The 26,009-nt window shown below is 37.4% G+C and overlaps 1 protein-coding gene across 6 annotated transcripts in view; it reads right to left on the bottom strand.

The window, feature by feature from the left end:
* Positions 1-26,009, bottom strand: part of LOC128264148 (neurotrimin) — a 350,308-nt gene that overhangs the window by 10,960 nt on the left and 313,339 nt on the right. The window contains exon 6 of one of the 6 annotated variants that reach the window (XM_052999509.1): positions 12,128-12,404. The exons of the other annotated variants lie outside the window; for them this stretch is intronic. Within the exon in view, the coding sequence (XP_052855469.1) occupies positions 12,177-12,404 (228 nt within the window). The 3' untranslated portion in view covers positions 12,128-12,176. Of the gene's footprint in view, positions 1-12,127; positions 12,405-26,009 lie in introns of those variants that run through there. 6 annotated transcript variants of the gene reach the window in all.

Below are 26,009 nucleotides of genomic sequence, written 5' to 3'. Positions count from 1 at the left end.
GGGGCTCTTCATTTATATTCTGAGAATAACGGCGCCAACCGAGTGATGGGACGCTTGAATATTCCTGAAGCTGTTTTTACATCAGCTACACGAACACGATTGTCTTCACCAGGATAGGTTTTAATGAGGCTCTACATTTATATTCTGGGAGTAACGGCGCCAACCGAGTGATGGGACGCTTGAATATTTCTGAGGCTGTTTTTACATCAGCTACACGAACACGATTGTCTTCACAGGGATAGGTTTCCCAGTATCCTTCATAACTGGTAAATTATCTTCCTTTACCAAAACCAGTAGACATATGTTTTCATCTTGTGCCGGACCTGAAGTTCTTGTAAATATCCCAGCGCCTTCTCTGCCAAAAAGGAATTTTCTAATTTCTTAAGCTAGTTGTCGGCACCAACAAAGTTTGTTGCGGCCTAGGAATCGTCCACGTAAAAGACAGCTCGTAGCGTGGATGATCCTAATGAATACTTGTGCTTTCGTAACCGCGCGAAGTGGTTTAAATATTTTGTTGCCAGAAACGGTGCAGATGTTGTTTCATACATTACCGTCCTAAGACGATAAAATTTAATCTCTTTCGACGGGTTCTTTCCTCAGACTTTTAGCTGATTAAACTTGTCGTTCGGACTAATCCACACTTGACGATCTATTTTTTCTTCGTCTGCTATAAAAACGTACTTGTGAGTTCTAAATCCTAAAAGTATCGCGAATAGGTCGCTCTGGACAGTATGACCGGTATGCAATAAGTCATTTAAATATGAAGTCTTGCTTGATTTCTATTCCTAATTTGGTGGTGGTGCTGTCAGGTTTTAGAACGCAGTGATGAGGAATAAATTAATGCCCTGTACTAGATTTTGTATTAGATTTTGACCCTTCATGTGTCCTAATTTTTCATACTATGCCATAAACTCGGCGTAGCCTTTCCAACTTCTGATGTAGACCTCCGTTCAAGTCGACTCTCACAGGACTGAGACGTGTTCAGAAAATGCAAGTTTTCTTTTACAATAAATGTTCCATCCGATGCTGTTTTCAAATTTTCGACGAAGTGCTTTTCGCAATAGGCTTTTTCGGAAGACCGATGCACTTCAATTGTTTCCAAACTTTTCAACGTCCATAACCCTTTTATTAAATTGTTTGCCTCTTGTATGGAATTTATTGCGCAAATGGTAGAAGAATCGCCACCTTTTCGGCTACGATTCGGCCAAACTTCGTGTTTTGCAGTACTGGACCCTTGGGTGAGACGTGTTGCTGATTTAGTAATAGTAATGAATAATAGTGCTCTGCGGCCATGAGCAAGTCTATTTTCCACATTTGTCTAAATTGGGATCAGCCAATGCGTATTCCTTAAATAACTTCGTTTTTTTCCAACGGTAATGGTTGGGCTGGTTGGTCGGCTATTATATTGGGAAACAAAAATGCTTCAATTCGATGTGCAAAGCCACCATACCGTTACATCACTAGAATATTGACGCGTCCGATACTAGTTTTTAGATTTTCGCCATTTCCTTCAATTCGTAATGTGGCATTGTGAACCTTCAACGACAACATTGCAATTATTCGTTCAGTGATCAGGTTAAACTGTGATCCAGAGTCAAGCAGTGCTCTGAAATTAGAGTGTTGCCCATTATTGGCTTGTACTGCTACCTTGTCTTGGTGCGTGAGATTCTGTAGATCCTGATGCGGTTCCAAGATGAAGTAGCGTGTGATGATTTTTCTTAAATTTGCAACACGCTCGACTGCGGCAATCTCTTATTTTGTAATCAATGCTAAAGCACACATTTTCTGTTTCAGAACCCAATGTAATCGTTCGGATACCACTTTGGATTTGAATTTCTCATAGAATTAACATGAATGTTCCTTGACGCTGGTTGATGATGCGCACGTACAATTTTTGGGTTTCGACATTTTCTCAGACCTTTCTGTTTTTAGAACTCGTATTCTTTATTTGTCATGTCCAGCTTATTTGACAACATAACGACAAGGAACGGATCCCAAATCGAACCGTCAATGCATAGGGAGGCGAGGGATTCTGCAGTAGTGAAATATAGCTTTTATAGTGTTTTGCCGCTGTCGCAACATGCGTTCTGGTGCAGGCAATGACTAATAACTGTGGTCGCAAGCTTGTCATATGAGTCATCTAATATCTCCCATGCCTACATATAGCTTTCTTCTTTTAGTTCTATTTCCTTTCCTTTTAAGGACTCGATTACCTCTCCTTGTCGACGGCACAGTGAGGCTAGCCTTTTGTCACTGATTTCTGCTGCCAGGCTGGCAATTTCCGATCGAATTTTATGATCTGATGATCTGACTCGTGCTTTGCATCAATATTTCGAGGCCTTTTTTAAATATATTGGTATATTTTTCGTAGTTCCGGCGAAACTTTACATATACCTTACTTTTTGTGTGACAGGTATGGTTGCATCATTGCTTATAAACATCTCGCAGGATTCTTTAGGGGCCGAGAGTCATGCTTCAAAATACGAGTGCTTTTGTTTGCGATCGGGTCCATCCTTTTTAAAATTCTTAATACACCGTGCAATATCATTTGCTGTTTCCAGGTGTGCATCTAAGATTTCTTGGTCCTCTGCAGAAGTGTTTTTGCCGGCCGCCATTTTCGTTCCTTGTTCTGTGTTTTTGACCCCGTGGAAGTGTTTAATTCGTTTATACAAGATACGCTGACTGGTTGTGAGAATAGTTGAGGACGTAAGTGGAGTTCTAAAGAGTCGCCTAGCTGACAGCTATAAATGTGTGACGGAGATAGTTGCCTTGTTGACCAGCCTTCCAATTCCCTAAGTCGATTTCGCTCAGGTGTCTTTAATCTGTCGTCTCTTGAAAACTTCGATAAAAGTTCTTGCTTGGGTAGTATATCCAAGGTGTTATTAATGTGATCTTTTATTGAGAACACGTCGGGGTCACCAAATGATAATGCGCAACGTGATGATCGGAAGACTCAGCGACAGCGTCTGATGATTGCGATTGGGTTGAGTAACAACTCTTTGATCGTTTGAGTTCAATACTGATTTTATTGAATAAACTTAGCGGTAATTATCGGAATTTGACTGGTACAAACGATTTAATGTAGCTGCCACAGGAACGACCGATAAATTAAGCTAAAAATCGTGATAGCTTGAATGTTAATCAATCTAAATTTAGATATTTTGAAGAATTTTTAATTTTGTCAATAAGTGCAAGGGTATATAAACTTTGGCTTGCCGAAGATTGCTTCTTTTGTTTTTTTTTTGTTCTTAGAGATTTAGTAATGGTTTAATTTTTTAGATTTAAATTGTAAAAAAAACTGAGGATATAATTTAGCTCTCATGGGCATCACTGTAATATTACAAAAAAAAAAATGAAACAACAAATTTGATCTTCTATATTTTTCATTTTTTTTTATTTCTTTTATTCTTTTAAATTTATTAAAATCGGTAATCAATAACATTTAGCTGCCATAGGAACGATCGCATAATTGAGCTGAAAATCATCATAGCTTCAATGTTTTTAAACATACATGCGTATAAATCGAAATAATGATGTTTTAAAGAATATTTAAATTTTGTAGTTGCTGCAACATAGATAAGAACGTATGTTCTTGTTTTATACGGCAATAAAATCGTTTTTTAGTTTCTTAACGTATAGTCCAGAATATCTTTTTTTTCTGGATATTCAAGTGCTCGGTCATGATTCACCGTGCTTAATGTTCGTATGGTCTAGTTCTATTAGGACCCTTAACACTTGTATGGCTTTGATACAAATACCCTTCTTAGCTATTTTTTTTAAAACATGCCGATTTATAATCCTCATTTTTATTCTACTTCAGCTCATTTAACACAGTCTTCTTGTATGTTCAAGTCGAACTTAATATTTTGGCGTTCCTTCAACGATAGTTCTCTTTTAATAAATTTAATGAGTGGTACCTTTTGGAATACCTGGCTGCGTCCTGGCCCTATTTAAATTATTCGCCTGATTTCTTGAAAGTTTCCATTATTCACATATTTGGAAGGATTCGTTTGTAATTTCACTTTAATAAAAAGTTAATAAGATAAATGCCAGAGATTAAAGATATGTTTCTGAGACGTTGGCAATTCCAAAGTTTTTTAAAATATTATTAGTTCTTTATCAACACGCATTTATGATTTTCTAAACCTCCGACGACACATAAGGAAGCCATCTTGGTCGTCTACTTTTTACGTAAATTATCAACAACTTCAAGCAGTTGGCCCATGAGACGAAGTGCATGGACTCGCAGTGACGCTCTTCAAGACAAAACTCAAGAATATCCTATATCCTATATCACACTGTGATCCTGACCTCATACCTCAAGTGTTTGGTGGTGGGTCGTTCGGAGTACGGGCGCCTTTATCTGGGCGATGTCAAGGATATTGAGGAAAAGCCGACGCTTGTGAAAACAACATTAACAATCAACTGGGCGTTGGGGTTGGAGCTCGAGCCAGTCGTGGTGGCGAGCACGAAGACACAAAACAAGCGAATGCAGATCGCACGTGGCAGTGGGCAGCATGCCTCCTTCCTTGTGGAGAAAGATAAGCAGGAGCAAAAGGAGAATACGGCGAAAACATCTGGCAGCAGCAGCAGCATTAAAAAGGACAAAACTCCTCTGCAGGATGATGCCGAAATAGAGGCCGAAGGGGAACCGACTCCCAAAAAGGTCGAGAATGCCAAACCGACCAAAAACTACAACAAAAATAGCCGGTACAAAAAGGCAGGAAGATTTTCCTTCACAAAAAAAAACAAAGAACGTTCTTCTCTTTGCTTTGCGGCGCCTAACGAGGATCTAAATCTTATATTGCCTTCTTATTCTAGTTAACTACTATTTATCAGTTTATCCTCCTTATTCGTGGTGAGATTGATAGCCTCGATTTGATAGATCGTCTTTAGTTTTGTGTGCCAACTAGAAATTATATTCCTCTAATATTACATTATTGTAGATCCAATGTGACTTGCATCAGCCTTTTAGAGTATTTTTTATTTATTTTTATTTATTTAATTTATTTTGCATCTCAGCACTACGAGTAATTAAACTCTTAGTTTAATGTGCTAGTCACGTTTTGTTGTGATACGGAGTTACAATATTTTTATTCTAGATTACAATTTCTTTTAATATATAAATTAATATATATTTAAATTTTCGTAAAAATTGAGTTAAGTTAGATAGAGTTTGTGGTAAAGTGTGCGGTTAGGTTTAATTTGTATGTTTGGGCGTTTTTTTTTTTATTTAATGGGGTGCGGGAGTTGATTCCAGAGACGAGTAGAATTAAAAAAAAAATGATTTGCTGAACTGGACAACCTGAAGCGGTTTACAATTAGATTTTTAGTTCTTTGAGATGCACTAAAACTCAACTCAGAAAAAATGTGCGACAGTACCCTAGTGTGGATAATTTTATGGAGCATTGCCTGAGTTCTGCGCTTTATTACAGATTTAAAATCCAAATTATAAATTTTATTTGCGTATTCAGAAACATGGTCACGGGGTCTCAGCTTAAATACATATCGTGCAATGTTATACATGTGGACTTGACGATGGGACACTACAGTCGAAAGGTCATTTATATACATTGAAAACAATATTGGTCCCAGAACAGATCAGAACAGACGAAATGACGATTACTTAGAAAAGTAATTGGAGTTGACAACAAAACGGAATAAAAAAGCGAGGCTTAAATGTATACAAAATATTTTTTACCATTTAGAGGTAACAACTGAAAACTTTTAAACGTTAAGATTAGCGGGATAAACCTAATATAATAAATAAAATAATAAAGTTTAAATTCAACGTTAAAAGGGCAGTGTGGCCGTGAACTTATTACCAAAAAAAATGTCAAGCAGTATCCATATAGTTGTCTCTGTCTCTGAGCTTCAATAAATCCGTCAATGAATGAGGCGAACAATGTAGTGTCATAACCGTATTAGAAAACTGATCTAGAGTCATAAGAGTATATTTGTAACTCAAGCAAATCTTACTTTAGCTACTTAAACAAAATTGCGTTTAATTCGACCGAATGTACAATGAGGGTGAAACAATTTAAGTCGCATAGAACCCGTTACGTATGACCAAAGCAATAGGCATTCGAAGAATTATTAAAAAAATAACTTTAAACATAAAAAAAAAATAAAACAGAAAGCGCACATATTAGATATATTTGTATTTGCTCTTTTTGCGAATCGGCTGTCACGCTGCGAGCACCAATATTGCCGTTACTTTCTCGAATGTCTGCTGATCCTTCAACGTCCGACTGTTTAGTCACGACGAGCTGTATGGGCTTTTCAATTGCTCTTTAATCCACATTTGGATAAGCTTTCTTCGCATTGATCTCCTCTTGACAATGGGCCTCTTGGGGGAACCACAGGTTTTTTGCGACTATCATTTGAGACAAGAGAAGCACGTCGAGAAGACATTCATTCTAGTTGGTCGTGCTTAAACCCGTTTTTGAAATTAACCTTTGTACATGCAGAATTAAATTTAAATTTGAAAGGTTGTGTTTTAAAAATTTCATTTCTTGTAGTCAGCTTTTCTGGATGGATGAGACCATGATGACGACCATATTTCCGAAACAAACTATTTGATTTGAGAACTATTTTTAAGAAACTCATATATGTGGGATTTTAGTTTAATATTGTTTATTGATTAATTATTAATTATTAGAAATAGAAGTACACTTTAGCAAAATTTAAATTGAACAAGCTCTCTCGTCTTCACGTCCTTGGCTATCGTCTTGGAACCACTCTCGTCAAAGGCTCGAACTCAACTCCCCGTCTTCTCGTCGTCTGCATAAAGCCAACTCTCGCTTTTTGCTCATCCTCGTCGTTCGTCTTTAATTTCAGTTTGTAGTCTTCTCGTCTTTCGTCTTTACTTTTGGATCGCACATCTTTCGTAGTTCTCGTTCAGCTTAAAGGTTGTTGTCTAGGGTAAACGTATGGCATGCTTGCTCCTTAAAGCAGACACACCCCACATTCGGCCATCCTGCTATGCTTTCGCCTCGAATGCATCGTCGTCTTCATCAGGTGTTGACCAACGCTTCAAATACTCAGCACAAGTCGAAGAATTAATTGGACCATCGAAATTGCCGATCTTCTGCACATCGTAGGAGTTATTGCCTTTTGATTTGACAATTTTATACGGGCCCAAAAATTTTGGTTTCAGCTTTAGGCCGCTGCCAAATTGAGTCCTTTCAATAGCGACAATGTCACCAACATCGTTCTTATTAGCTTGCTTGCGACGCAAGTTATAGGATTTTCTGTTTTCATCTTGTACCTTCGAGATTTGAGTTTAAGCTTTAACTCTCAAATCACTTCGCTCGTCGTTAAACGCTGAAATCGCCTCCTTGTTTATCAAGTCTTGGAGCTTGATGTCTTCCTTTGTACGCATTTTGGTACCTACTAGAAGCTCGAACGGCGTTGTGGCGATGGATCTAGAAAATGTAGAGTTTATCGTCTGCTGTACTTTGTTGACGTGCTTGTACCACTTTGTTGGTTCGTCGATGCTTAATTTCGAGAGGACTGAAATTATAGTGGCGTTCAATCTCTCGACTTGCCCATTCACGCGTGGAAGTCCTGTGGTCGACTTGATGGGTTTAATGTTTTCCTCGTCGCAATATTTTAAGAAGTCCTGCGAAGTAAATGCGGATCCTCTATCCGAGATGACGATTGTAGGGTTTCCAAATACTGCACTCTGGCTACGCAGATTTTGAATTACTTCGTTCGATTAAGTCGACTTAGTCGGGTACAACCAGCAGAACTTTTTAAAGGAATCAATTACTGCTAGGATATGCTTGTAATCCTTGTTGGTTGACCTAAAAAGTCGATATGAAAGGTGTGTAGAGGAACGTCTCCTTTGTCCAGAGGGTGCAGTAGTCCTTCTTGTTTACCTTTTTTGCGATTGCTCAGAATACATGGAATGCAGCAATCTAAGACCTTCTGAATTTTTTCCTCAAGACCTGGAATGTAGTACTCCGTTCTGATCAGATCCTTAACTTTCTTCGACGCAAAATGACCCTGCTCATGAGCTCTTGTTATGATTTGCCTTTGCATGTCTCTCGGTACCACAACTAACTCAGCGTCACTGACTAATTTGTGAAGAATGCCACCCTTTAAAAAATAGTCATTGTAGGCTTCTTTTCCGTCGTTGAGAATATCAAGTATCGCTCTGAGATGTTCATCTTGCTCCTGCGCTTTTAGAATACCTAATGATAAACTTTGGTCAACAATTGTCATGACTGGGTAACGGCTCAAGGCGTCCACGTGTTTCATACGAGTTCCAGATCGATGTACCTCATAGTCATACTCTTGTAAAAATAGGACCCAGCGAGCGACTCTTGTGCAAAGATTTTGTTTGTCCAAAGTTTTTGTTGCAGTCGGTTATCATTTTAAAGTGGATACCTAGCAAGTAATCTTTAAACTTGGTTAGTGCTTCAATAACTGCAAGAATCTCAAGTTCGTAACTGGTATATTTTCGTTGAGCTTCAGTGGTTTTCTTGCTCATAAAATGAACTGGATGCATCTGACCGTCGTCTAAGGATTTCTGCAAAAGGATTGCCCCAAATCCGTCAATGTTAGCATCGGTGTGTACTTCAGTCACGAGTTTCTGATTGTAGATGCTCAGAACTGGATTTGCGGTCAATATCTTCTTCAGATTGTTAACGGACATTTCTTCTTTCGGACCCATAAAAAATTTGGTATTGTTCTTAGTCAGGTCTGTAAGGGTTTAAGATATAATAGCATAGTCTCGAATGAATTTCCGAAAATAGCCTGTAAGTCCCAAAAAACTTTCCAGCTACTTCAAAGTTGGCGGAGATTTAAAATTAGACACTGGTGTTGGATAAATCTTTTGGTTTTCAATGATATGGCCAAGGAATTAACGTGACGCTGGAAAACGCCAGGCGAATTCGAAAGGCCAAAGGGCACCTTCAGGAACTGATATTGTCCACTTTGAGTGACAAAGGACGTAAATTTTCGGCTTGACTCTGAGACAGGTACATGGAAAAATCCGTTCTTCAAGTCGATCGTGTGGAAAATCTTTGCATCTTGTAGACGGTCTAGTTGATCATCAATAAGAGGTAGGGGAAAATGGTCTTTAACGATTACCTTATTGATTTTTCGAAAATCAACGCAGAGTCGTGGAAAGCCGTCCCGTTTTTTTTACCATTACTTGTGAACTCGGAGTCAGACTCTTCTACTAGGCGCGCCTCAGCAAACGGCAATCGTCTTGGTCTGGCAAAAATTGGCGTATCGTCCTTTAGAACTATGCGCATCTCGATTTTAGTTGTTTTTGTGTGAAGCGGCTTGTAGTTGGTAACTATTTTGCGAACTTCGGCTTTCGCGAACGCACTGGCTTGCTCGTTAATATTAAGTTCTCTATTGTTTTCAGCCATATCAATTTGCATTACGTTTACGAAATCGTTTTTTTGTTCGTCGTCACTGGGCATTTTACGCACTTGCAAACCGTCACGATTGAAAATAATAAAGCATGTAAGCAAAGTTCCTGACCAACAATCAATTTGAAGTCCATGCAACCGATTGGAACCACATAAAAATCTAAAAGGAACGATTCCTTGTCAATTTGAATGGTCTCTTTGAAATGTCCAATAGGATTTGTTTTGCTTGCTTCGCGCTCACTCCCGAAACCAATTAGAGATACACTACAGTTTTGCAGCTTCGGACGTCGAATTTCCTCATACAAGTCTTCGCGGACAAGACTGAACTTGTTACCGGTGTCGAAGAGAGCCACGCACTTTTTGTTAGCAATAGTAATTTCCTTGCTCGTAAAACTGCTCTTCGACTGCACTCTATGCGTGTTCACTTTACTGTTCTCAGCTTTTGCATTTTGGTCACAATTGCGTGAAATATGTCCGTACTGGTTACACTTAAAGCATTTTGTACCTCGTTCTTTGTTTTTGCAATTATTCGAAACGTGTCCTTTTTCACCACAATTATAACAAGTAACCTCTTTTTTAAAGTTCTTGTTCACTGTTGCACCTTTCTTGCTGTGAAACATTTCCTCACTACGCTTGGGTTTCTCACGGTCGTACACTTTTTCTCTTTCGTTTTTTGTGACGTAACTTTTTAACTTCTTTTTGAACTCACTCAAATTTCTGGCACCGTAAAGAAGTGTTTTGTCAATTGGATGATCGTCTATGCCATCGATTATGTACTGTATTAAATCTGAATCACTAATTTCACCACGAATGGCCATCTCCTTCATTCGGTACAGGTAAGCGAAACTACACTCTTCTTTATCGCGTTTACTTTTGCTTAGCTGTTCGTGTATTTGCTTGCTGCTTACTTCAGTTTTAAACTCATTTAAGAGAGAAGTTTTAAGAGCTTTCCAAGTGCTTAGTCCTCTCTCACTCATTACAAAGAGTTTTGCAGTTCCTTTCAAAGATTTTTTCGCGAATATTAACTTTTGCACCTCATTCCAGCACATGATCTCGGCCTGTTCTTCAAACTCAGTTAACCACGATTCAATAGATATTGAGTTAGTACCGTCGAAAAAACGAATTGAGTCTTCTAAATCGCGGAAGCTAAAGGCGAAACGCGGCATTGCCAGGTCTTTGCAAAAAGTTTTCGGTTCTTGATTCGCACTATTCGCAGAAATTCGCCCATTTTGCATTCTGTTTTCTTCCTCAGTCATGTCGATTCTTGTACTTCTTCCGCTCTCAAACACATCGAAATCTTCGTCTTCGTCGTCTGATGAGTCGATTTGGTTGTGTGCGAGAAGCCTATTTTGCAACAGATTGCGAAATATGTGAAGTCCTACGTCATCAACGTTGTACGTTATGTTTAAAACATTGCAGATCGATGCTAAGTCCCGTTCGCTTAGATGTTGCTGTGTATAGCTTACTTTCGCCTGATAATTTTCCGAGGTCTCATCAAAATCGAATCCGGAGGAGTCTCGAAGTCTTTGGCGGTTGTTTCGATCTCCCGCTCTTTCAAACACGTATTTGTGCAAAGCAACAATGTTCTCTTTTCTGCTGCTGCGCAAATTTTCACTTATGAAATCATTTAAACGGCTCATGTTTGTTCAAAAAAGTAAAATTACAGCGACGAAATAAAGTTCTAGAAGTTTACGCAGATCGAACTACACACATGGTTTTTTTTTTCAGGTTTTCACTAGTCACTTATCCACATATCCACATATCCCGGTTGAGCCCCCAAATGTGGGATTTTAGTTTATTATTGTTTATTGATTAATTATTAAGTATTAGAAATAGAAATACACTTTAGCAAAATTTAAATTGAACCAGCTCTCTCGTCTTCACGTCCTTGGCTATCGTCTTGGAACCACGCTCGTCAAAGGCTCGAACTCAACTCCCCGTCTTCTCGTCGTCTGCATAAAGCCAACTCTCGCTTTTTGCTCATCCTCGTCGTTCGTCTTTAATTTCAGTTTGTAGTCTTCTCGTCTTTCGTCTTTACTGTTGGATCGCACATCTTTCGTAGTTCTCGTTCAGCTTAAAGTTTGTTGTCTAGGGTAAACGTATGGCATGCTTGCTCCTTAAAGCAGACACACCCCACATATATGTCAGCCGATTCGAAAATAACTAGTTCGTTTGCCATTTAAGACAATGCCCCAGGCAAGTGCTCGTCCGGCAAGACAAATTGCAATACCTAAGCCGAATCCATTTAGAACGGAAATTCGTCACCCTCATTTTTTTAAATGATCTTAGTCATTTAAGAGATGTTAAAAGCAAAGAAGAAGACAGCAGGATTAAATCATTCAACTCTCTTAAAACATATCACTGCTTCAAATATTTCTAGCAGTAAAATTTTCGAGATAAGCAAGAAAGACTCAATGCAATATGTATACGGCCTTAAAATTGTGTTTTCCTTAATAATATAGCACAATTGACGGCAGTACATGCAGTGACTACTTTATATAGCCACAGAATTAAAAATCTGTTGTGAAGGTCCGCTCGTAACGATCAATACAAAAAATTGAAAGGTATCGCTAAAGAAAAAGGAATTGCATTCCAAGACTCTAAGAAAATAAATTGTTTCTGGGAGGTGAAAGTGACATACTTACTATTAATTAATTGAACTGCAATTATATGTGTACAAGTTATTTATATTCCTTTGTTGGGAATTATTCAACACGCGCGTACTACGATTTATTTCCAAAATTCAACAATATACTAAGTACATACATTTTGATAAAGAAACTAGCCCTATGTATTGAAGGTGCTGACTCGGCGGGTGTTGGGTTGCGGCAGTGCGCTGCCCGCTGATTGCGCTGACGGGAGTCTAGTGCAACTCCACAGGTGACGCTGGCCTTGCATTATTCTCATGCCGACTATGAGTGGTAAGCTTGGCCACTTTCCTGTTGCCGGGTGAAAGCTCGCAAAAAACAGATATACAAACAGGGTCTTACACTTCCAAATACAAGTCGTACGTCGCTAGAATGCATATAAACATTGCATTGTTAAACTCAGAGTTGTAAAGAAGCTATGGGTGTTAGAATATAGTGAAATGTTGTCGCCGGTTTCTGTACTCAAACGATTGCTAATGAGCTTGAGAGACTCCTAGAGAAAGCAATGGGTGATGAAAAAGTTTAAAAATGTTGTGTTATAATTGAGATAGCCAACGCCATTCAATATATAATTTCGAGTTCCAATCCCAATTATTTGATTATATTTAAATGGTGCATAAACAGCCATTCAAAAATAATTAAAATTTTCCGGCTTGGTAAAATAATCCACTGTTTTAGCACAGCTTAAATTTTGTTGAAAATATGCTTCGAATGACACCAATTTTCTTGGATCCGATGCTCAGTTTTAAAGTTGTTCAAATATAGTTTTTTTTGGTATATGCATCTCAAAATGAAAATTTGTGGGTGTTGGCTTATCAGTTGCAAAAAAATTTAATGAATGCTTTAAGAATCCTGGAAGAATTATATATTGTAATCGTTGAAAAGTATGTAACAGGTAGAATGAAACTTTATATATATATAGTAGAATATACATATAGAATATATATGTATATATATGATCAGGATCAATAGCCGAGTCGATCGAACAATGTTCGTCTGTATGTCTGTACAAACCTCGGAAGTTTTCGGAAACTATACAAGCTAGAGATTTCGGATTTGAAATGTAGGTTCTAGTATTTCTTAAGCAGCACAAATCGGCATGAGCTGTCGAACTCTGTGTGTGTGTTTCAGGCAATACTATCCGTAGACACCAATATTTTCAAAATCGAGCTTTTATTTAAGAAGTTAAAGGGTTGTTAAGTCCTTTGCCACCGGTCTGCCGCCTTTCTGCTGGTGCTCGGCACGGCTCTGCCGGAAATCGCTGAGGGAAACAGAACGAAAGAACTGTTAGCCAGGGCTGGGTGTGCTGCACGCTCTTAGCTTCTAGTTCGGTTCTTTTATTTTTACACCCTTGAGTAGAGTATTATAATTTTAGTCAGAAGTTTGCAACGCAATGAAGGAGACATTTCCGACAAAATAAAGTATATATATTCTTGATCAGCATCACTAGGAGAGTCGATTTAGCCATGTCCGTCTGTCCGTCCGTCCGTCCGTTTCTACGCAAACTAGTCTTTCAGTTTTCAAGATATCTGCATGAAACTTTTCCAAAAGTTGTCTTTCTATTGCAGGTAGTACATAGATCGGAACGAGCCGAATTGGACGACTATTCTTTATATATATTAATTGTTAGCCGGCTCGAGGTCAGGTTGTTGAAAAATACACAAAATTATTTCAATTATATTTCGGTTGCTCTTCGGCAACCGTCTTCAGGACAACTATAAAATAATTACAACGATTTTAATATTTTTAACAAACAGAAAACAATTTACATTTGACATACATTTAATTGACACGTCTGCGTCCGGTGACGTGGAGTTGTTAACTAATTTTTTTCTTTCCCTAGTAAGTGTCTATATAAATGAGCGCAATTGTCAGTGTCCGTTTTGTAGTTCATCCGTATGTCTGTAGGTGTTTTTATGATATGTAGCATTTCTATGGTGAATCGTTTGGCATAGTGTTGTTCTTGTGATAAAATACTCGCCTCTTCGAAGTTTGGTGAGTGATTACTCTTGGCACAGTGGGACATGAGTGCTGTTTTTTGCGTGTTCGTATGATGTCTAGCTTTGAAGTCCGATTTATGTTGTGCTAGTCTAGTTTTTAGTTTAGATTTTGTTTTTTCTATATATATCATGTTGCATATTTCGTTGTTGTTGCCGTTGCACGGTATTTTATATATTACGTCTTTTTTGTCAATTTTATTTATCTTTGATTTTGTTCTGTTGTATATAGACTTTAATGTGTGGTCCGGTTTATGTGCGATACTTATGTTTTCTTTGACGTAGCATTCCGATTTCGCTACACGTTCGGATAATGCCGGGACGTATGTAATTGACATACATTTTTGTTTTTATTGTTTTTAACGCTATTTTGTTTTGTTGTTTTGTGTTCCGATAATAATGTTTTTATTATGTGTTTTGGGAAATCATTGTCTGTCAACATTGATTTTATCTCCTGCGTCGTCTCTTCGTGGTAATCCGTGTCTGAAATTTTGAGCATTCTATGTATACAGCTTCTAGCTGTATTTATTATCATTTGTTTTGGGTGTTTGGAGTTAAAATGATGATTCGTCCGGACGCAATTGGTTTCTTGTACCATTTTAATTTTAATCTGTTTCCACGTCTAATTATTACTGAGTCCAAATAAGCTAATTGATCGTTTTTTTCTAGTTCCATTGTAAATTTAATATTATTGGCGAAAGAATTGAGTATGGTCAGTGTAGTTTTAATGTCATCCTCTTGAATGATTGCGAACAGGTCATCTACGTATTTTATCAGTAATCTTAGAGGTCGTCTTTGTTATTTTTAACGTGTTGTCCAGGAGAGTTTCCATTACAATATCTGCAATGACCGGCGAGGCTGGCGATCCTATAGGCATTCCTTTTAATTGTGTGTTAAAATTTTTTTTTAAATTTGAAATATCTGTATTCTTTAATACAACATTTTATTATGTTTTTGTATAATTGTCCATTTGTTTTTAATTATATCCAGGGCTAGATCTGTAGTATACTCGGAAATAATGAATACGTCAATGAATTAATCTTTCATCGTCGCCAATATATGTGTTGTTGATTTTTTCTTTGAATTCTTCTGAATTTTTTATGTTGTTTTTGGAGTCTATTGTTATGTTTTTAATATGTCAATTATGTATTTGCATAGTGCATAGGATGGTGATCCGATGGAGGAGCAGATTGGTCGTAGAGGGGTTCCTTCTTTATGAATTTTGGGTAGTCCATATATTCGTGGTGGTAAGCTGTGGTGGTGGTCATTTATTTCTTTCGATCCTTGAGATAAGTTCCATTTTTAATAGTTTGTCCACTATTTCGTTATTTTTTGTTTGTAGTATAGAGATTTGGGCTTTCCTTAATGTCCTGTATGTGTTCATATCCTTTAATATGTCCTTCATTTTTTGGTTGTAGTCATCTTTGTTCATAGCTACTGTCTTGTTATCTTTGTCTGAGGTCAATATTAAAATGTCGTCATTTTCTTTAAGAAATCTCCTTGTTTGTCCCACTGTGTCTAGTATTGCACGATCAAATGCACTTTTTTTTGTTTGATGTTTTGTGGTCTTTGATAAGCAAAGAGAATCTTCTTGTTTCTCTTTGTCAATAATAGTTTTGAGGATTTCCTCTCCGTCCGCAATGTATTTTAAGAGCGGGAATTTCTTCTTCTCTATTGGGAGCGCGAACTTTGGACCCTTCGCCAAAAGTGATTTTATTGCTGGCGGGAATTCGGTGTCCATTTTGTTTACAAACCAATCAGCTGTTTTTTTGTTGTCTGTTAGAACTTTGCTCCGTTCCATCTGCAGTCTTTCTAGTTTCCTTATTTGTCTCATCTTGGTTGTTTTTGTTAGTTTTTTGGCAATGTTCTGCTCGCTCTCCATAAATGATGTGAAGTCGTTCGGGTCTAATTGTTTTTGTAATATCGTTCGCTTATCCGCTCTGTTTTTGATTAGTCTTTTTTGTATATGATGTTTGTGTTTGATTAGCAAGCTTAATATTTTCATATGGTAGTAATGTGTGTGTTTGTCCAGTAATTTGTTTATGTCAAAATGTATATCCTTATCGTCTGTAAACAATTTGTGGCTCCTAGTGCTGTCTTTTATGAATTTGGGTATTATTTTTGTCTTCCTACATTTTAAAGGAAATTTAATGTTTATATTTAACTTGGTTAATTTAGTTGACGTCAGTTAAAAATTGTTAATCGTTGGTCTTGCTTTGTAGTAGTTACGTTTAATAATATATATATATATATATATATATATATATATATATATATATATATATATATATATTTATAAAAACAGTATTACTTTTATTGTGAGTGTGAAAAAACAGTTAGCAAAGTATCGCCATAAGAGCGTGGAAGTAATTAAGTGGTATATTCTTCAATTGATTTGTTAAGTCTGCATTAAGTACAATTTTATAATAAATAATTATTATAACTGCAAGGGTATATAAACTTCGGCTTGCCAAAGTTTAATTATTTTCTTGTTTTTTTTTTCCTTTTTTGCAAGTTATTTAACAAAGTCCCAAACGATTTTTGTTTTACTTCTTCCTCCCTCGAGATTCAAAAACTTTAGCACATGTTTTTAAAAAACTTTTTTCAAATGTTATTAAGCAACAAAAACGGAATCTTATCTCAGTACAGAGCTGCTAACGCCGGTTGGGTATGAAATTTAACTAAAATGTATGAAAGCTTCGGCATGCCGATGTATATAAGCCCTTTCAGCTATTGCAAAAATAAAGTATTCTTTAAGACAGCTTCATTTAGATTTTATGCGTATTTCTTAAAGAAAAAGTGATTTTTCGCTAAATTATTTAGTAGGTTCTAGGGTAGATATATGATATCGTTGTCCGATTTTAATAAAATTAAAACCTTAATTCGGAAATAATAAACTATTACAGTATTAATATGAACAAGAAAGGAAGCCAACTTTTGCAAGGCGAAGTATATATGCCCTTGCAGCAATTGCCTACATGAAATATTCTTTAATTATATAAATTTCGATTTATATTTAAATCGTAATTTTAAAATAGTAAGTATTGGTTTATATCTCAAACAAAAATATTTAAAAAAACAGCAAAGTTATATAATTTTTCCATTTATTTTTCATATTGTTCCTATGGGAGCTATATGCTATAGACGTCCGATCCGGCTTGTTCCGATTTATATACTACGTATAAAATAGATTGACCTCCGGAATGTTGAGGCTTATCACATATTAGATTCGTGAATTTTCGATCTTGGAGAAAGTCTTAAAATTATTTTCGGTTTGCAGGAGTGTATTTTCTAACAACTATTAACGTCGGTCGGAACGTCGGTTTTAGCAATTTTTTCAAACTTTGTTGAACTCTACCATCTATATAAAAAACCTATCCTTCTGAACTGTATCGGAAAGTTAATGCATAATCCATTTCTAGTAAAATAAGCTTTAAATGACCGAAACCGGCCAATCAGAACTGGAGATAAGAAATAAATTTGGCACGAAAACAGGTGAAATACGTTATTTACATTAAAAAAAAAAATGGTACACTAAAAAAAATTTGGAGAGTAATTTTTTGAATCAGGGAGTCCATATGAACAGGAAAATCAAGTTAAGATTTCTGGAGGATTTCATCGATTTAAATTTGTAAACCATCAATAAGATTTATTTTGTTTTGTCAAAATAGAATATAGACCTATAAAGCGACTCTTGAGGTACCAGCTAAGCAAAAAAAAAAAATGTACTCTCAACCTTGTAAAAAGCATTTTAAGTATCGCGCAGCGTATCGGAATGTGTATTGACACCATCACCAACATTTCTTTACTTAAAGTACCGGTTCAAATGTTAAGCAACTTTTAGCTTAGAAAATAATTGACACCTGTCCAACCGTTAATGCGTATATTTTGTAGAACCGTGAACCTATGCCGATGTTTCCGCTTTTGTCCGATTTTTAAAAAACTAAGATCGTAATTCTGAAATATCATATAGCATCGAAGTAAATACAAATACCGAAAATAATGTCTCTTTCATTTTTTTTCTATTGTTAAAAGAATTTTGAAGTATTAAGCAATTATTTTAACGTATATTCAAATACAATAAGAAACAGCGAAGTTATTTTTTTAGTTTTCCAATTGTCGGCATTTTTGACGATTAACCTTCCTCAGCGTGCTTCATCTTAAACATCAAAATTCTCAGAACGAAATCGAAGAAAATAGTATGCTCAAATGCTTAAGGAATTGCAGACCATTTAGAAATACTTCTACAGCTTTGGACAGCCGACTTTATACGCTTGACACTTTCAAAGTTATATAATTACTTGGGATCATTTGAGAATTCATTACATTACGTTATCAACAAAGTCGTGATCATATAAAGGTGTACAAGCCAATTATATTTCATTGGTGTGAAGTTCAACATCAAGCCAAAAACTTTTATTTATAGAACTCTAAAAGGAGGAGATATCTTGGACGATATCTTGAGAGCGTATGAATTCTTAAATGGTATTTTTCTTTTATAAATGCCAGTTAATCGAAAAACAATTAATTGATTCCTATTTGAAACAACTAGAATGTCTCTCTGAGACATGTAAAACTTTAGCTATTGGACTCTGTGTGTGTGTCTCGGTTTTATGGAGCTATTATTTTAGAAGTTATTAAGTCCTCTCCCGCTGCTAATATATCGCTGATATATACAGACAGAACGAAAAAACTGTTCATACGAAAGTGCAGCTAAAGAGAGCGGACGTGTTTCGCGCGAGCTCCGGTAAAAGTTGAAGAAAGTGAATGTTTTAAAGACAAACAAAAAATATTTAAAAAAAAATAGTGTATTACCAAGTAAGCGAAAAGACGCTAAAACAGAACTAAAACAGGAAATAGTTGTTCAACTCAAAAAATCAAGAAAAGATTAAAGTGCATATTTAATTTATTATAGTGCCACGCTAAAAAAAAGCTCATTGAGCGTCGAACCAAATAAAGAGCTTCGAAGCTCAGCGATCCGAAGAGACGGGTACTTCTCGTATATACCAACTCGCGATAGCGGGGTGCAGAAAAACGTCTACTAAGGGTATCTCGGCCCTCCTGACGGTCGATAGCCAAAAGATCACGTTCTTACTCCCCCTCTCTATTTTTACACCTTTTTTTTGTATTTGTATTTATTATAAAATTTGGAACTTATAAGTTAATGCGCTAGTCACTAAGAGTTTGCAAATATTGAATTGTTACATTAAACTTTCATAAAAACTAACATAAGTCGCCTTCTATTTTTGCTTTAATTTACGTAATAGTGTTTTTAAGGTTTTTTAATTTTATCTTGAATTGCGTGGCACTGCTAATATTTTTAAGATGGTTTGGGAGCTGATTCCATGATCGAATAGCATTAATTAAAAATTGTCTTTCGGATGTCAATGATCTTGGTCTTATGCAAGTAAGATTATTTGCTCTTCTAGAGGATGTAAATTGAAGTTTTTCGAAAAGATACGAAGTTTCTTTTTGGAAAATAATTTTTTTCAGAAAAATTAAGTTTCGCATCTTTATCCATTCATTTAGCGAGATATCGAATATTTTCAGCGAAAATTCGGATACGTGATCTCTATGTGGTTGGTTGAATATATACCTGGCTATGCAATTAAATAGAACTTTAATTTTGTTCTTACTAGTAGTGTCACAGTTTGAAAAAACTTCTACTCCATAAAATAGCGCTGGGACAATTCAGGTTTTAGCTATTAGTAAACGTATATGGGTGGGCACGCAATTTTTAGTTTCTTTGTAATATAATCATTCCAGGTAAGAGTTCTGTTGAATGTGAAACCTAAGTTTACAGCCGTATCAACGTACTCAAGTGGCGTGTTGTTCACACTCAGTGGCTGCAAATTGTTAAAAACTATTTTTCTTTTACTTATGACAAGACATTTTGATTTTGATGGGTTGATCCCAAGTCCATTGTTGCCGGCCCACTTATTTACACGTTCAAGTTCTCTGTTACAAACATCTAGACATTCATTTATTCTGTTTAAAGGACGACTCACATACCTTCATTTATTCTGTTTAAAGGACGACTCACATACATTTGGACATCATCAGCATACAAGTGTACATTACATTCAGATAACGCATTGGGAAGGTCTTTAACATATAAGGTAAACAATAAAGGACCAAGCACCGACCCTTGGGGTACACCACGATTAACATTTTCATATGAAGACGAAACGCTAGACAGTACAACAGATTGACGACGATTTTGTAGGTACGAAGACACAAGTTTGACAGAAGTTTTAGAAAACATAAACATATTACGTAGTTTTGCACAAAGGACATTATGGTTTACTGTATCGAAGGCCTTACTATAGTCCAGTAAAACTAAGAGTGTAACATTGTTTTCGTCTATTTGTTCCCTTATGTCGTCTGCAATTTTTAAAATAGCTGAGATACAGCTTCTGTTTTTCCTAAAACCAGACTGATTATTAGTAAGCATTGCATTGTCGGACATAAATTTATTAATTTAATCAGCCATGAGATTCTCAAATACCTTTGATAGGTATGGTAAAATGGAGATGGGTCTGTACTCAGTATTTGATTAGGAATCGGAATAATTTTTGCCGCTTTCCAACAGACCGGATAAGTAGATTTTGTCAGTACAGTATCAACATCACACTGATTAACACACAAAAACCTTAATCTAATATCACAGACAGTTTCAGGTACAAATCGTGGGTTCAGATATTTATTATCAGTGATTTCAGGTACTGTGCAGCTTAAGAGCTTTTTATTAAGTTCATTTAAATTCATGTCTTGTTCAAGTCTTGGTTTAACTTTGCATATTCCCAGGTTTTTAATTATTTTCCATGTCTGAGCAGTGGAAGATGCGTTGTTGAATTTATGGGAATAGAAATTTGTCTTGGCGGTGTCAGTAAGTTTGGTCACTTTTTTTCTCAATGACTTGAACACTGCGTAAGCTTGAGGTGTCCTGTACCTTATCCACTTATTGTACGCCCCGTCACGCTGTAATATTGCGTCTTTGATGTTTCTTTGGAACCATGGTTTTTCAGAAAAACGAATAACTTTGCTACGAACAGGTACAAGACAGTTATATAAATAACAAATATTGTTTTGTAAAAGGTTATCTTGTTCGTCTACTTCGGAAAGGGAATATGTCATTCCAATTGCACAAATTAAAGGTGGAGTCCAAAAGGTCATAGTTGATATTTCTAAAGTCCCCAAAAACTATTGGATGGTGAAGGTATTGTAGGTCAAGTGCGTAAGTCAAGTATATGAGGTCGTGTTTTGAAAACGATGGGACAATAAGTTGGTCATATGTATCTACTTTGCCTGTATTAGACACAAAAAATAAGTCTAAAAGCGAGTTGCGGGTTTTGGTAAAATGCGTAGGGGACACAAAGTTAACCAACTTCATCCCCAGCGATTTCATGTCCTCTGCAAAGTGGGATTCCCTTAAAATATCGCTATTAAAATCGCCTGTTATAATGACGTCTGAATAATTAATTGACACGTCAGGAATGATGTTTACAAATTGTTCATAGTCAATCCGGCAGTTAGGACGGTATATACACCCAATTAGTAGCTTATCAGCATATCTTTGGCATCTAATTTCTATAAATAAGTATTCAATTGCACTACTGGTTGAGTGTTTACATAAAAACGTGGAACATAACTTTTTACTAACATATATTGCAACCCCACCCCCATGACTATCACGATCAGAGCGATGCAAATTATAGCCATCACATTCAACTAAAACATCACATAAATTAGGAACAAACCAAGTTTCAGGAACACATATAACATCTACGCTCGAATTGATAAAGAGGTATCTAAATTCTTCAATTTTTCGGGTGAGGCTTTGAGCATTTATATGACACACATTAAGACCAACTCTCTTCTTTCCGAGAACCCTTAACATCGCATTGCTATTTGATCGATTTGGATTTATGTTTATGTTATTTCTGTCACCCATTTTAAATTATTTAATTGTAATATTAGCTGCGCTCGCAGTCTATAAATATTTATGACATAAAGAAATACCACACCAAGAAACAAAATAAAATTAAAATTAATGCGACTGATTCTAATCCTAAATAAATATAATAAAACTACTGATAATTTCACAACAATGGAATATAAATATAAGCGCCTCTTAGGTGCGAAATGAATTAACATTTAATGACCCAGAACTAGCAGCTTCCAGCGCAGCTATTTCATCGGGGGTGCAAATCTCCATTTGAGCCAGTTCGCCCAGGCTTTGCACGCAAATGGCCTCCCCTCCCTCTCTCTCCTTTACGAAGATATCTCCACGGCGAGAGAAAACAGCTGTTGGGCGCTTCAGCCTCTTGAGATGCATCGCCCGCTTGAAAATTTCATATTTTGTTTTGGTCAGCTGTTCGTTTATATATATAAACGCTGGCGAGTCTAGGCCGATGAGCTTTAACCTTAGTTGCGTTTTGTTTTCTTTTCGGTATGCCCCAATCGCACGCAGCAGTGTCGCCTTATCGTGCACGTGTTCCATTTTAATAATTATAATTGGATCCACTACTGTACGGGTCGATTTTCGCGGTCGCATTCGAAAAATCGTACGTACTTTAGGCGGCGGGGTCAGTTTGAGAGAGAAGCACAGTGCGTAAAAAAAGTGCTTTCACATTTTCCCCCTGGACTTGTGGGACCCCATGCCAACGCCGCCTGTGCGTTGCAGGAGGCCACCTCCAACTCGTCAACGCGCTGATCCTGGTAGTTTTTGGATAGTTTCGCCTCCAGCTCCTGGACCCGCTGCCTCAGCATCCCCATCTCTCTCACCTCGCTCTCCAATTGAGTGACTCTCAGTGAAAGTTTGTTGCAGTCAGCTGCTATTAATGTAGGAATCAGGAATAAACCAGAAGAGCAAGAACAGAGAAACACACGGAGTGGACGTCAGTTCTGACAACACAGAGAGAGATCGCTAATGTATGCGTGCGTTTAACAGATCAAGAGAGAAAAACTCTAATAAAGTCAGTTGATGCCGAAATCTCACGCTAAGCAGTCCACAGAGACGCACTCCACTTTGTAAACTCGTTAAAGTTTAAAACACCACACAACACTCAGTTTGTAATAAACTCAAATATATAATAATAAATAAAGCATTAAAATAATAAAACTACGTCGTCCTGGAAGTAATTCGCACTAACGGAACTCCCGGGGCCACAAATTTGGGGGCTCAAGGGGAATATTTGGAACTATTACAAACCAAAGTCACTAAACTTAGTTGAGTGTTAAAAACCTAAGTCTCTAAACTTAGTCGTGTGGTAAAAAAGTGGAAAAAACTCTGTGAATTGTCGTTGCAGACAGTTATAAACTAAAGCAAGTGTGCTGCGCAGAAAAAAAAAAGAAAGACAACAAATTTGCAAAGCAGGGCAGCGTGAGTGAAAACGAGACAGCAAGTTTGCGCATCATTCGAGCAGTTGTGAAATTCGTTTTTGGCGCAACGAATGAAAGAGGCAAGAAACTGACAAAGGAGGCGATTGAACAGCGAGTACCATTCTGGAGGCAGCGTAAAGACTTTGTGGTGAACGTCAACAAGCAAGAGGCAGGATCGTTGGCGGTGGTCATCTGGACAAAGTGGAAGGCGTGGAGCAGAAACAGTAGCAAGCGGATCGCAGAAGTTGTGCGTCAGGAGAAGGCGAAGACACGGGCGTCAGGAGGCTGGTCAAAGCGAAAGAAGGAAGAACATTCTGGAAAAGTGTTTGGAAGCGACGGGAAGAACATTCTGGAAGAGAAGTGGTGACGCCGAGAATATTCTAAATCAGTATTGGTGACGCCGAGAATATTTTAAATCAGTATTGGTGACACGGCGAGAAGACATATCTGGTGAGGCAGCGAGAAGAATCCAAAGCTGTATTGGTGACACGGCGAGAAGACATTTCTGGTGAGGCAACTGTACAAATCCAAAGCTGTATTGTTGGGCTGGTGAAAGAAAACGGTTGAAGAAATTTGGTGAGTGACAGAGATAACATCGAGAGGCGAGACAAGTTTTTTTGCAACTTGGCTGGCAGAAGGCGCTGTGCCAGAAAAGAGAAGTGGAGAGCAGCACTGACCAATTTTGTTTTAAAGACCTCTTGTTGGTCTAATTGGAGAGTAGGAAATAATTTGAAACTTAACAGATTGCGTGCCTGCAGTCGGACTGTTGTGTCAACAGCTTAAGTTAACATAGTGTTAAGTTTGACATTCATTTCACATTAACTTAGAGTAAAGTAAAGTACAGTTTACAGTTTGAAGGTCCAGTATAGATATAAAAAACTTAACTTTGCCGTGCAGGCAGATTTGATAAACATTTTTGTATTTTATAAGCACTATATTTTATATCCTTATATTCTATAATTATATTTAAGTAAAAATGAACAAGCAAGAGATTTTGGCACTGCTTGTGGCAGAATTGCGCGCTAAGTTGTCAGAGCTAGGTCTTAGTACAACCGGAAGAAAAGGCGAATTGCAAAACAAACTACTTGCTCACTATGGTTTGCAAACTGATGAAAACGATGAAGTTGCGATTGAAGTGGATGATGATGAGGATGGATCTTTTACATCAGTGAATTCAGACAATTACCAGGCAGGTGCAGGTGCAGGAAATGGTGCGCCCAGGGAAAATCGAATTGTAAGCGAACAGAACAGTCGAATTGGAAATGCGAACACAGGTAGATCGTGGTTTACATGAAAGGATGTAGAGGGGAGTGTGTCACAGTTTTCGGGAACTGGTTCACCTGACATTAATCAGTGGATCGAGGAACTTGAAGAGTGTGCACTTACGGTTGAATGGAGTCAGTTGCAGGTGTTTATATATGCAAAACAATTACTCAGCGGAGCGGCTAAGCTTTACGTTCGTAGTCAGCGTAAAATTGGCGATTGGGGCTTACTGAAAGCTGCATTGCTAGAAGAATTTGGGGTTAAAGTTACATCGGCAGAGGTTCATCGTAGACTTGGCAAGCGACAACAAAAGAAAACCGAAACGTTACAAGAGTACCTGTACGCGTTAATGGAATTGGCGAAGCAAATTGATTTAGACGATGAAAGCTTGATCGAATACTTTGTCGACGGTATTCCAGACTCGAAAGGAAACAAGGCTTTACTTTATCAAGCCAAGAAGCTAAAGGAGCTGAAAGTTCAAATCGAGGCATATCAGAAAATGCGAGGATCGGTGAAGCACGTCAAGTATGACTCTCACTTTTATAAAGGTGAAAAGGAGACAGTGAAAGCAGTTGAGAAGGTTAGGAAATGTTTTAACTGCGGTGATGAGTCTCACATCAAGAAGGATTGTCCAAAGAGAGACAACAAGTGCTTTAGGTGCAACCAGCCAGGACATAGAGCAGCCCAGTGCAAGGTCGAGCTAGAAACTAAACAGGAAAAGGCAACTAATCTAGTGCAGATGGAAGGCATGGTGAAGCCAACAAGCACGTTCACGTCTTCGGGATTGGAGTTTAAGCATGTTTCGTTTGGGAAAGTAACCTTCAAAGGATTAGTAGATACAGGAGCAGACTTGTGTTTATTGCGACGCAACGTTTTTATAAGGCTCGGAGTAAAAAACCTAACAGGAGGTGAAAAATGTTTGACAGGAATTGGGCAAGCCAAATTGTGACTTTAGGAAGCCTGACAATACCAGTGCAGATTGATGGCATCAATCTCAACGTTGAGTTCCACATTATATCGGACGAAGACATGGCATTTGATGCAATTTTAGGTAGAACTCTTCTAGATAGTGTCGATATGAAAGTGACAAAGGACGGAACCGAGTTGGTTCGAAGATCAGACAGTCGAGTCGGTAAAGGACAAAAGTTTGAAGTTCGTGAGAAAGAGAAAAACGGAAGTTCATGCTCAGAGCTGCTGAATGAATTTCAGAGTTTGTGTATGATGACCATGGAGCAGGCAGAAAGCAAGCTAGAGGTAGACGTTTTACATTTGCCGCACTCGCAGAGAGGTGTTGTGAAACGCATGATAGACGAATACAAACCAATTAG

Source organism: Drosophila gunungcola, unplaced genomic scaffold (assembly GCF_025200985.1).
Source record: "Drosophila gunungcola strain Sukarami unplaced genomic scaffold, Dgunungcola_SK_2 000058F, whole genome shotgun sequence".
NCBI classification, from domain to species: domain Eukaryota; kingdom Metazoa; phylum Arthropoda; class Insecta; order Diptera; family Drosophilidae; genus Drosophila; species Drosophila gunungcola.
Note: the sequence above shows the minus strand (reverse complement) of the source record. Positions and strands in the feature narration are given on the sequence as shown.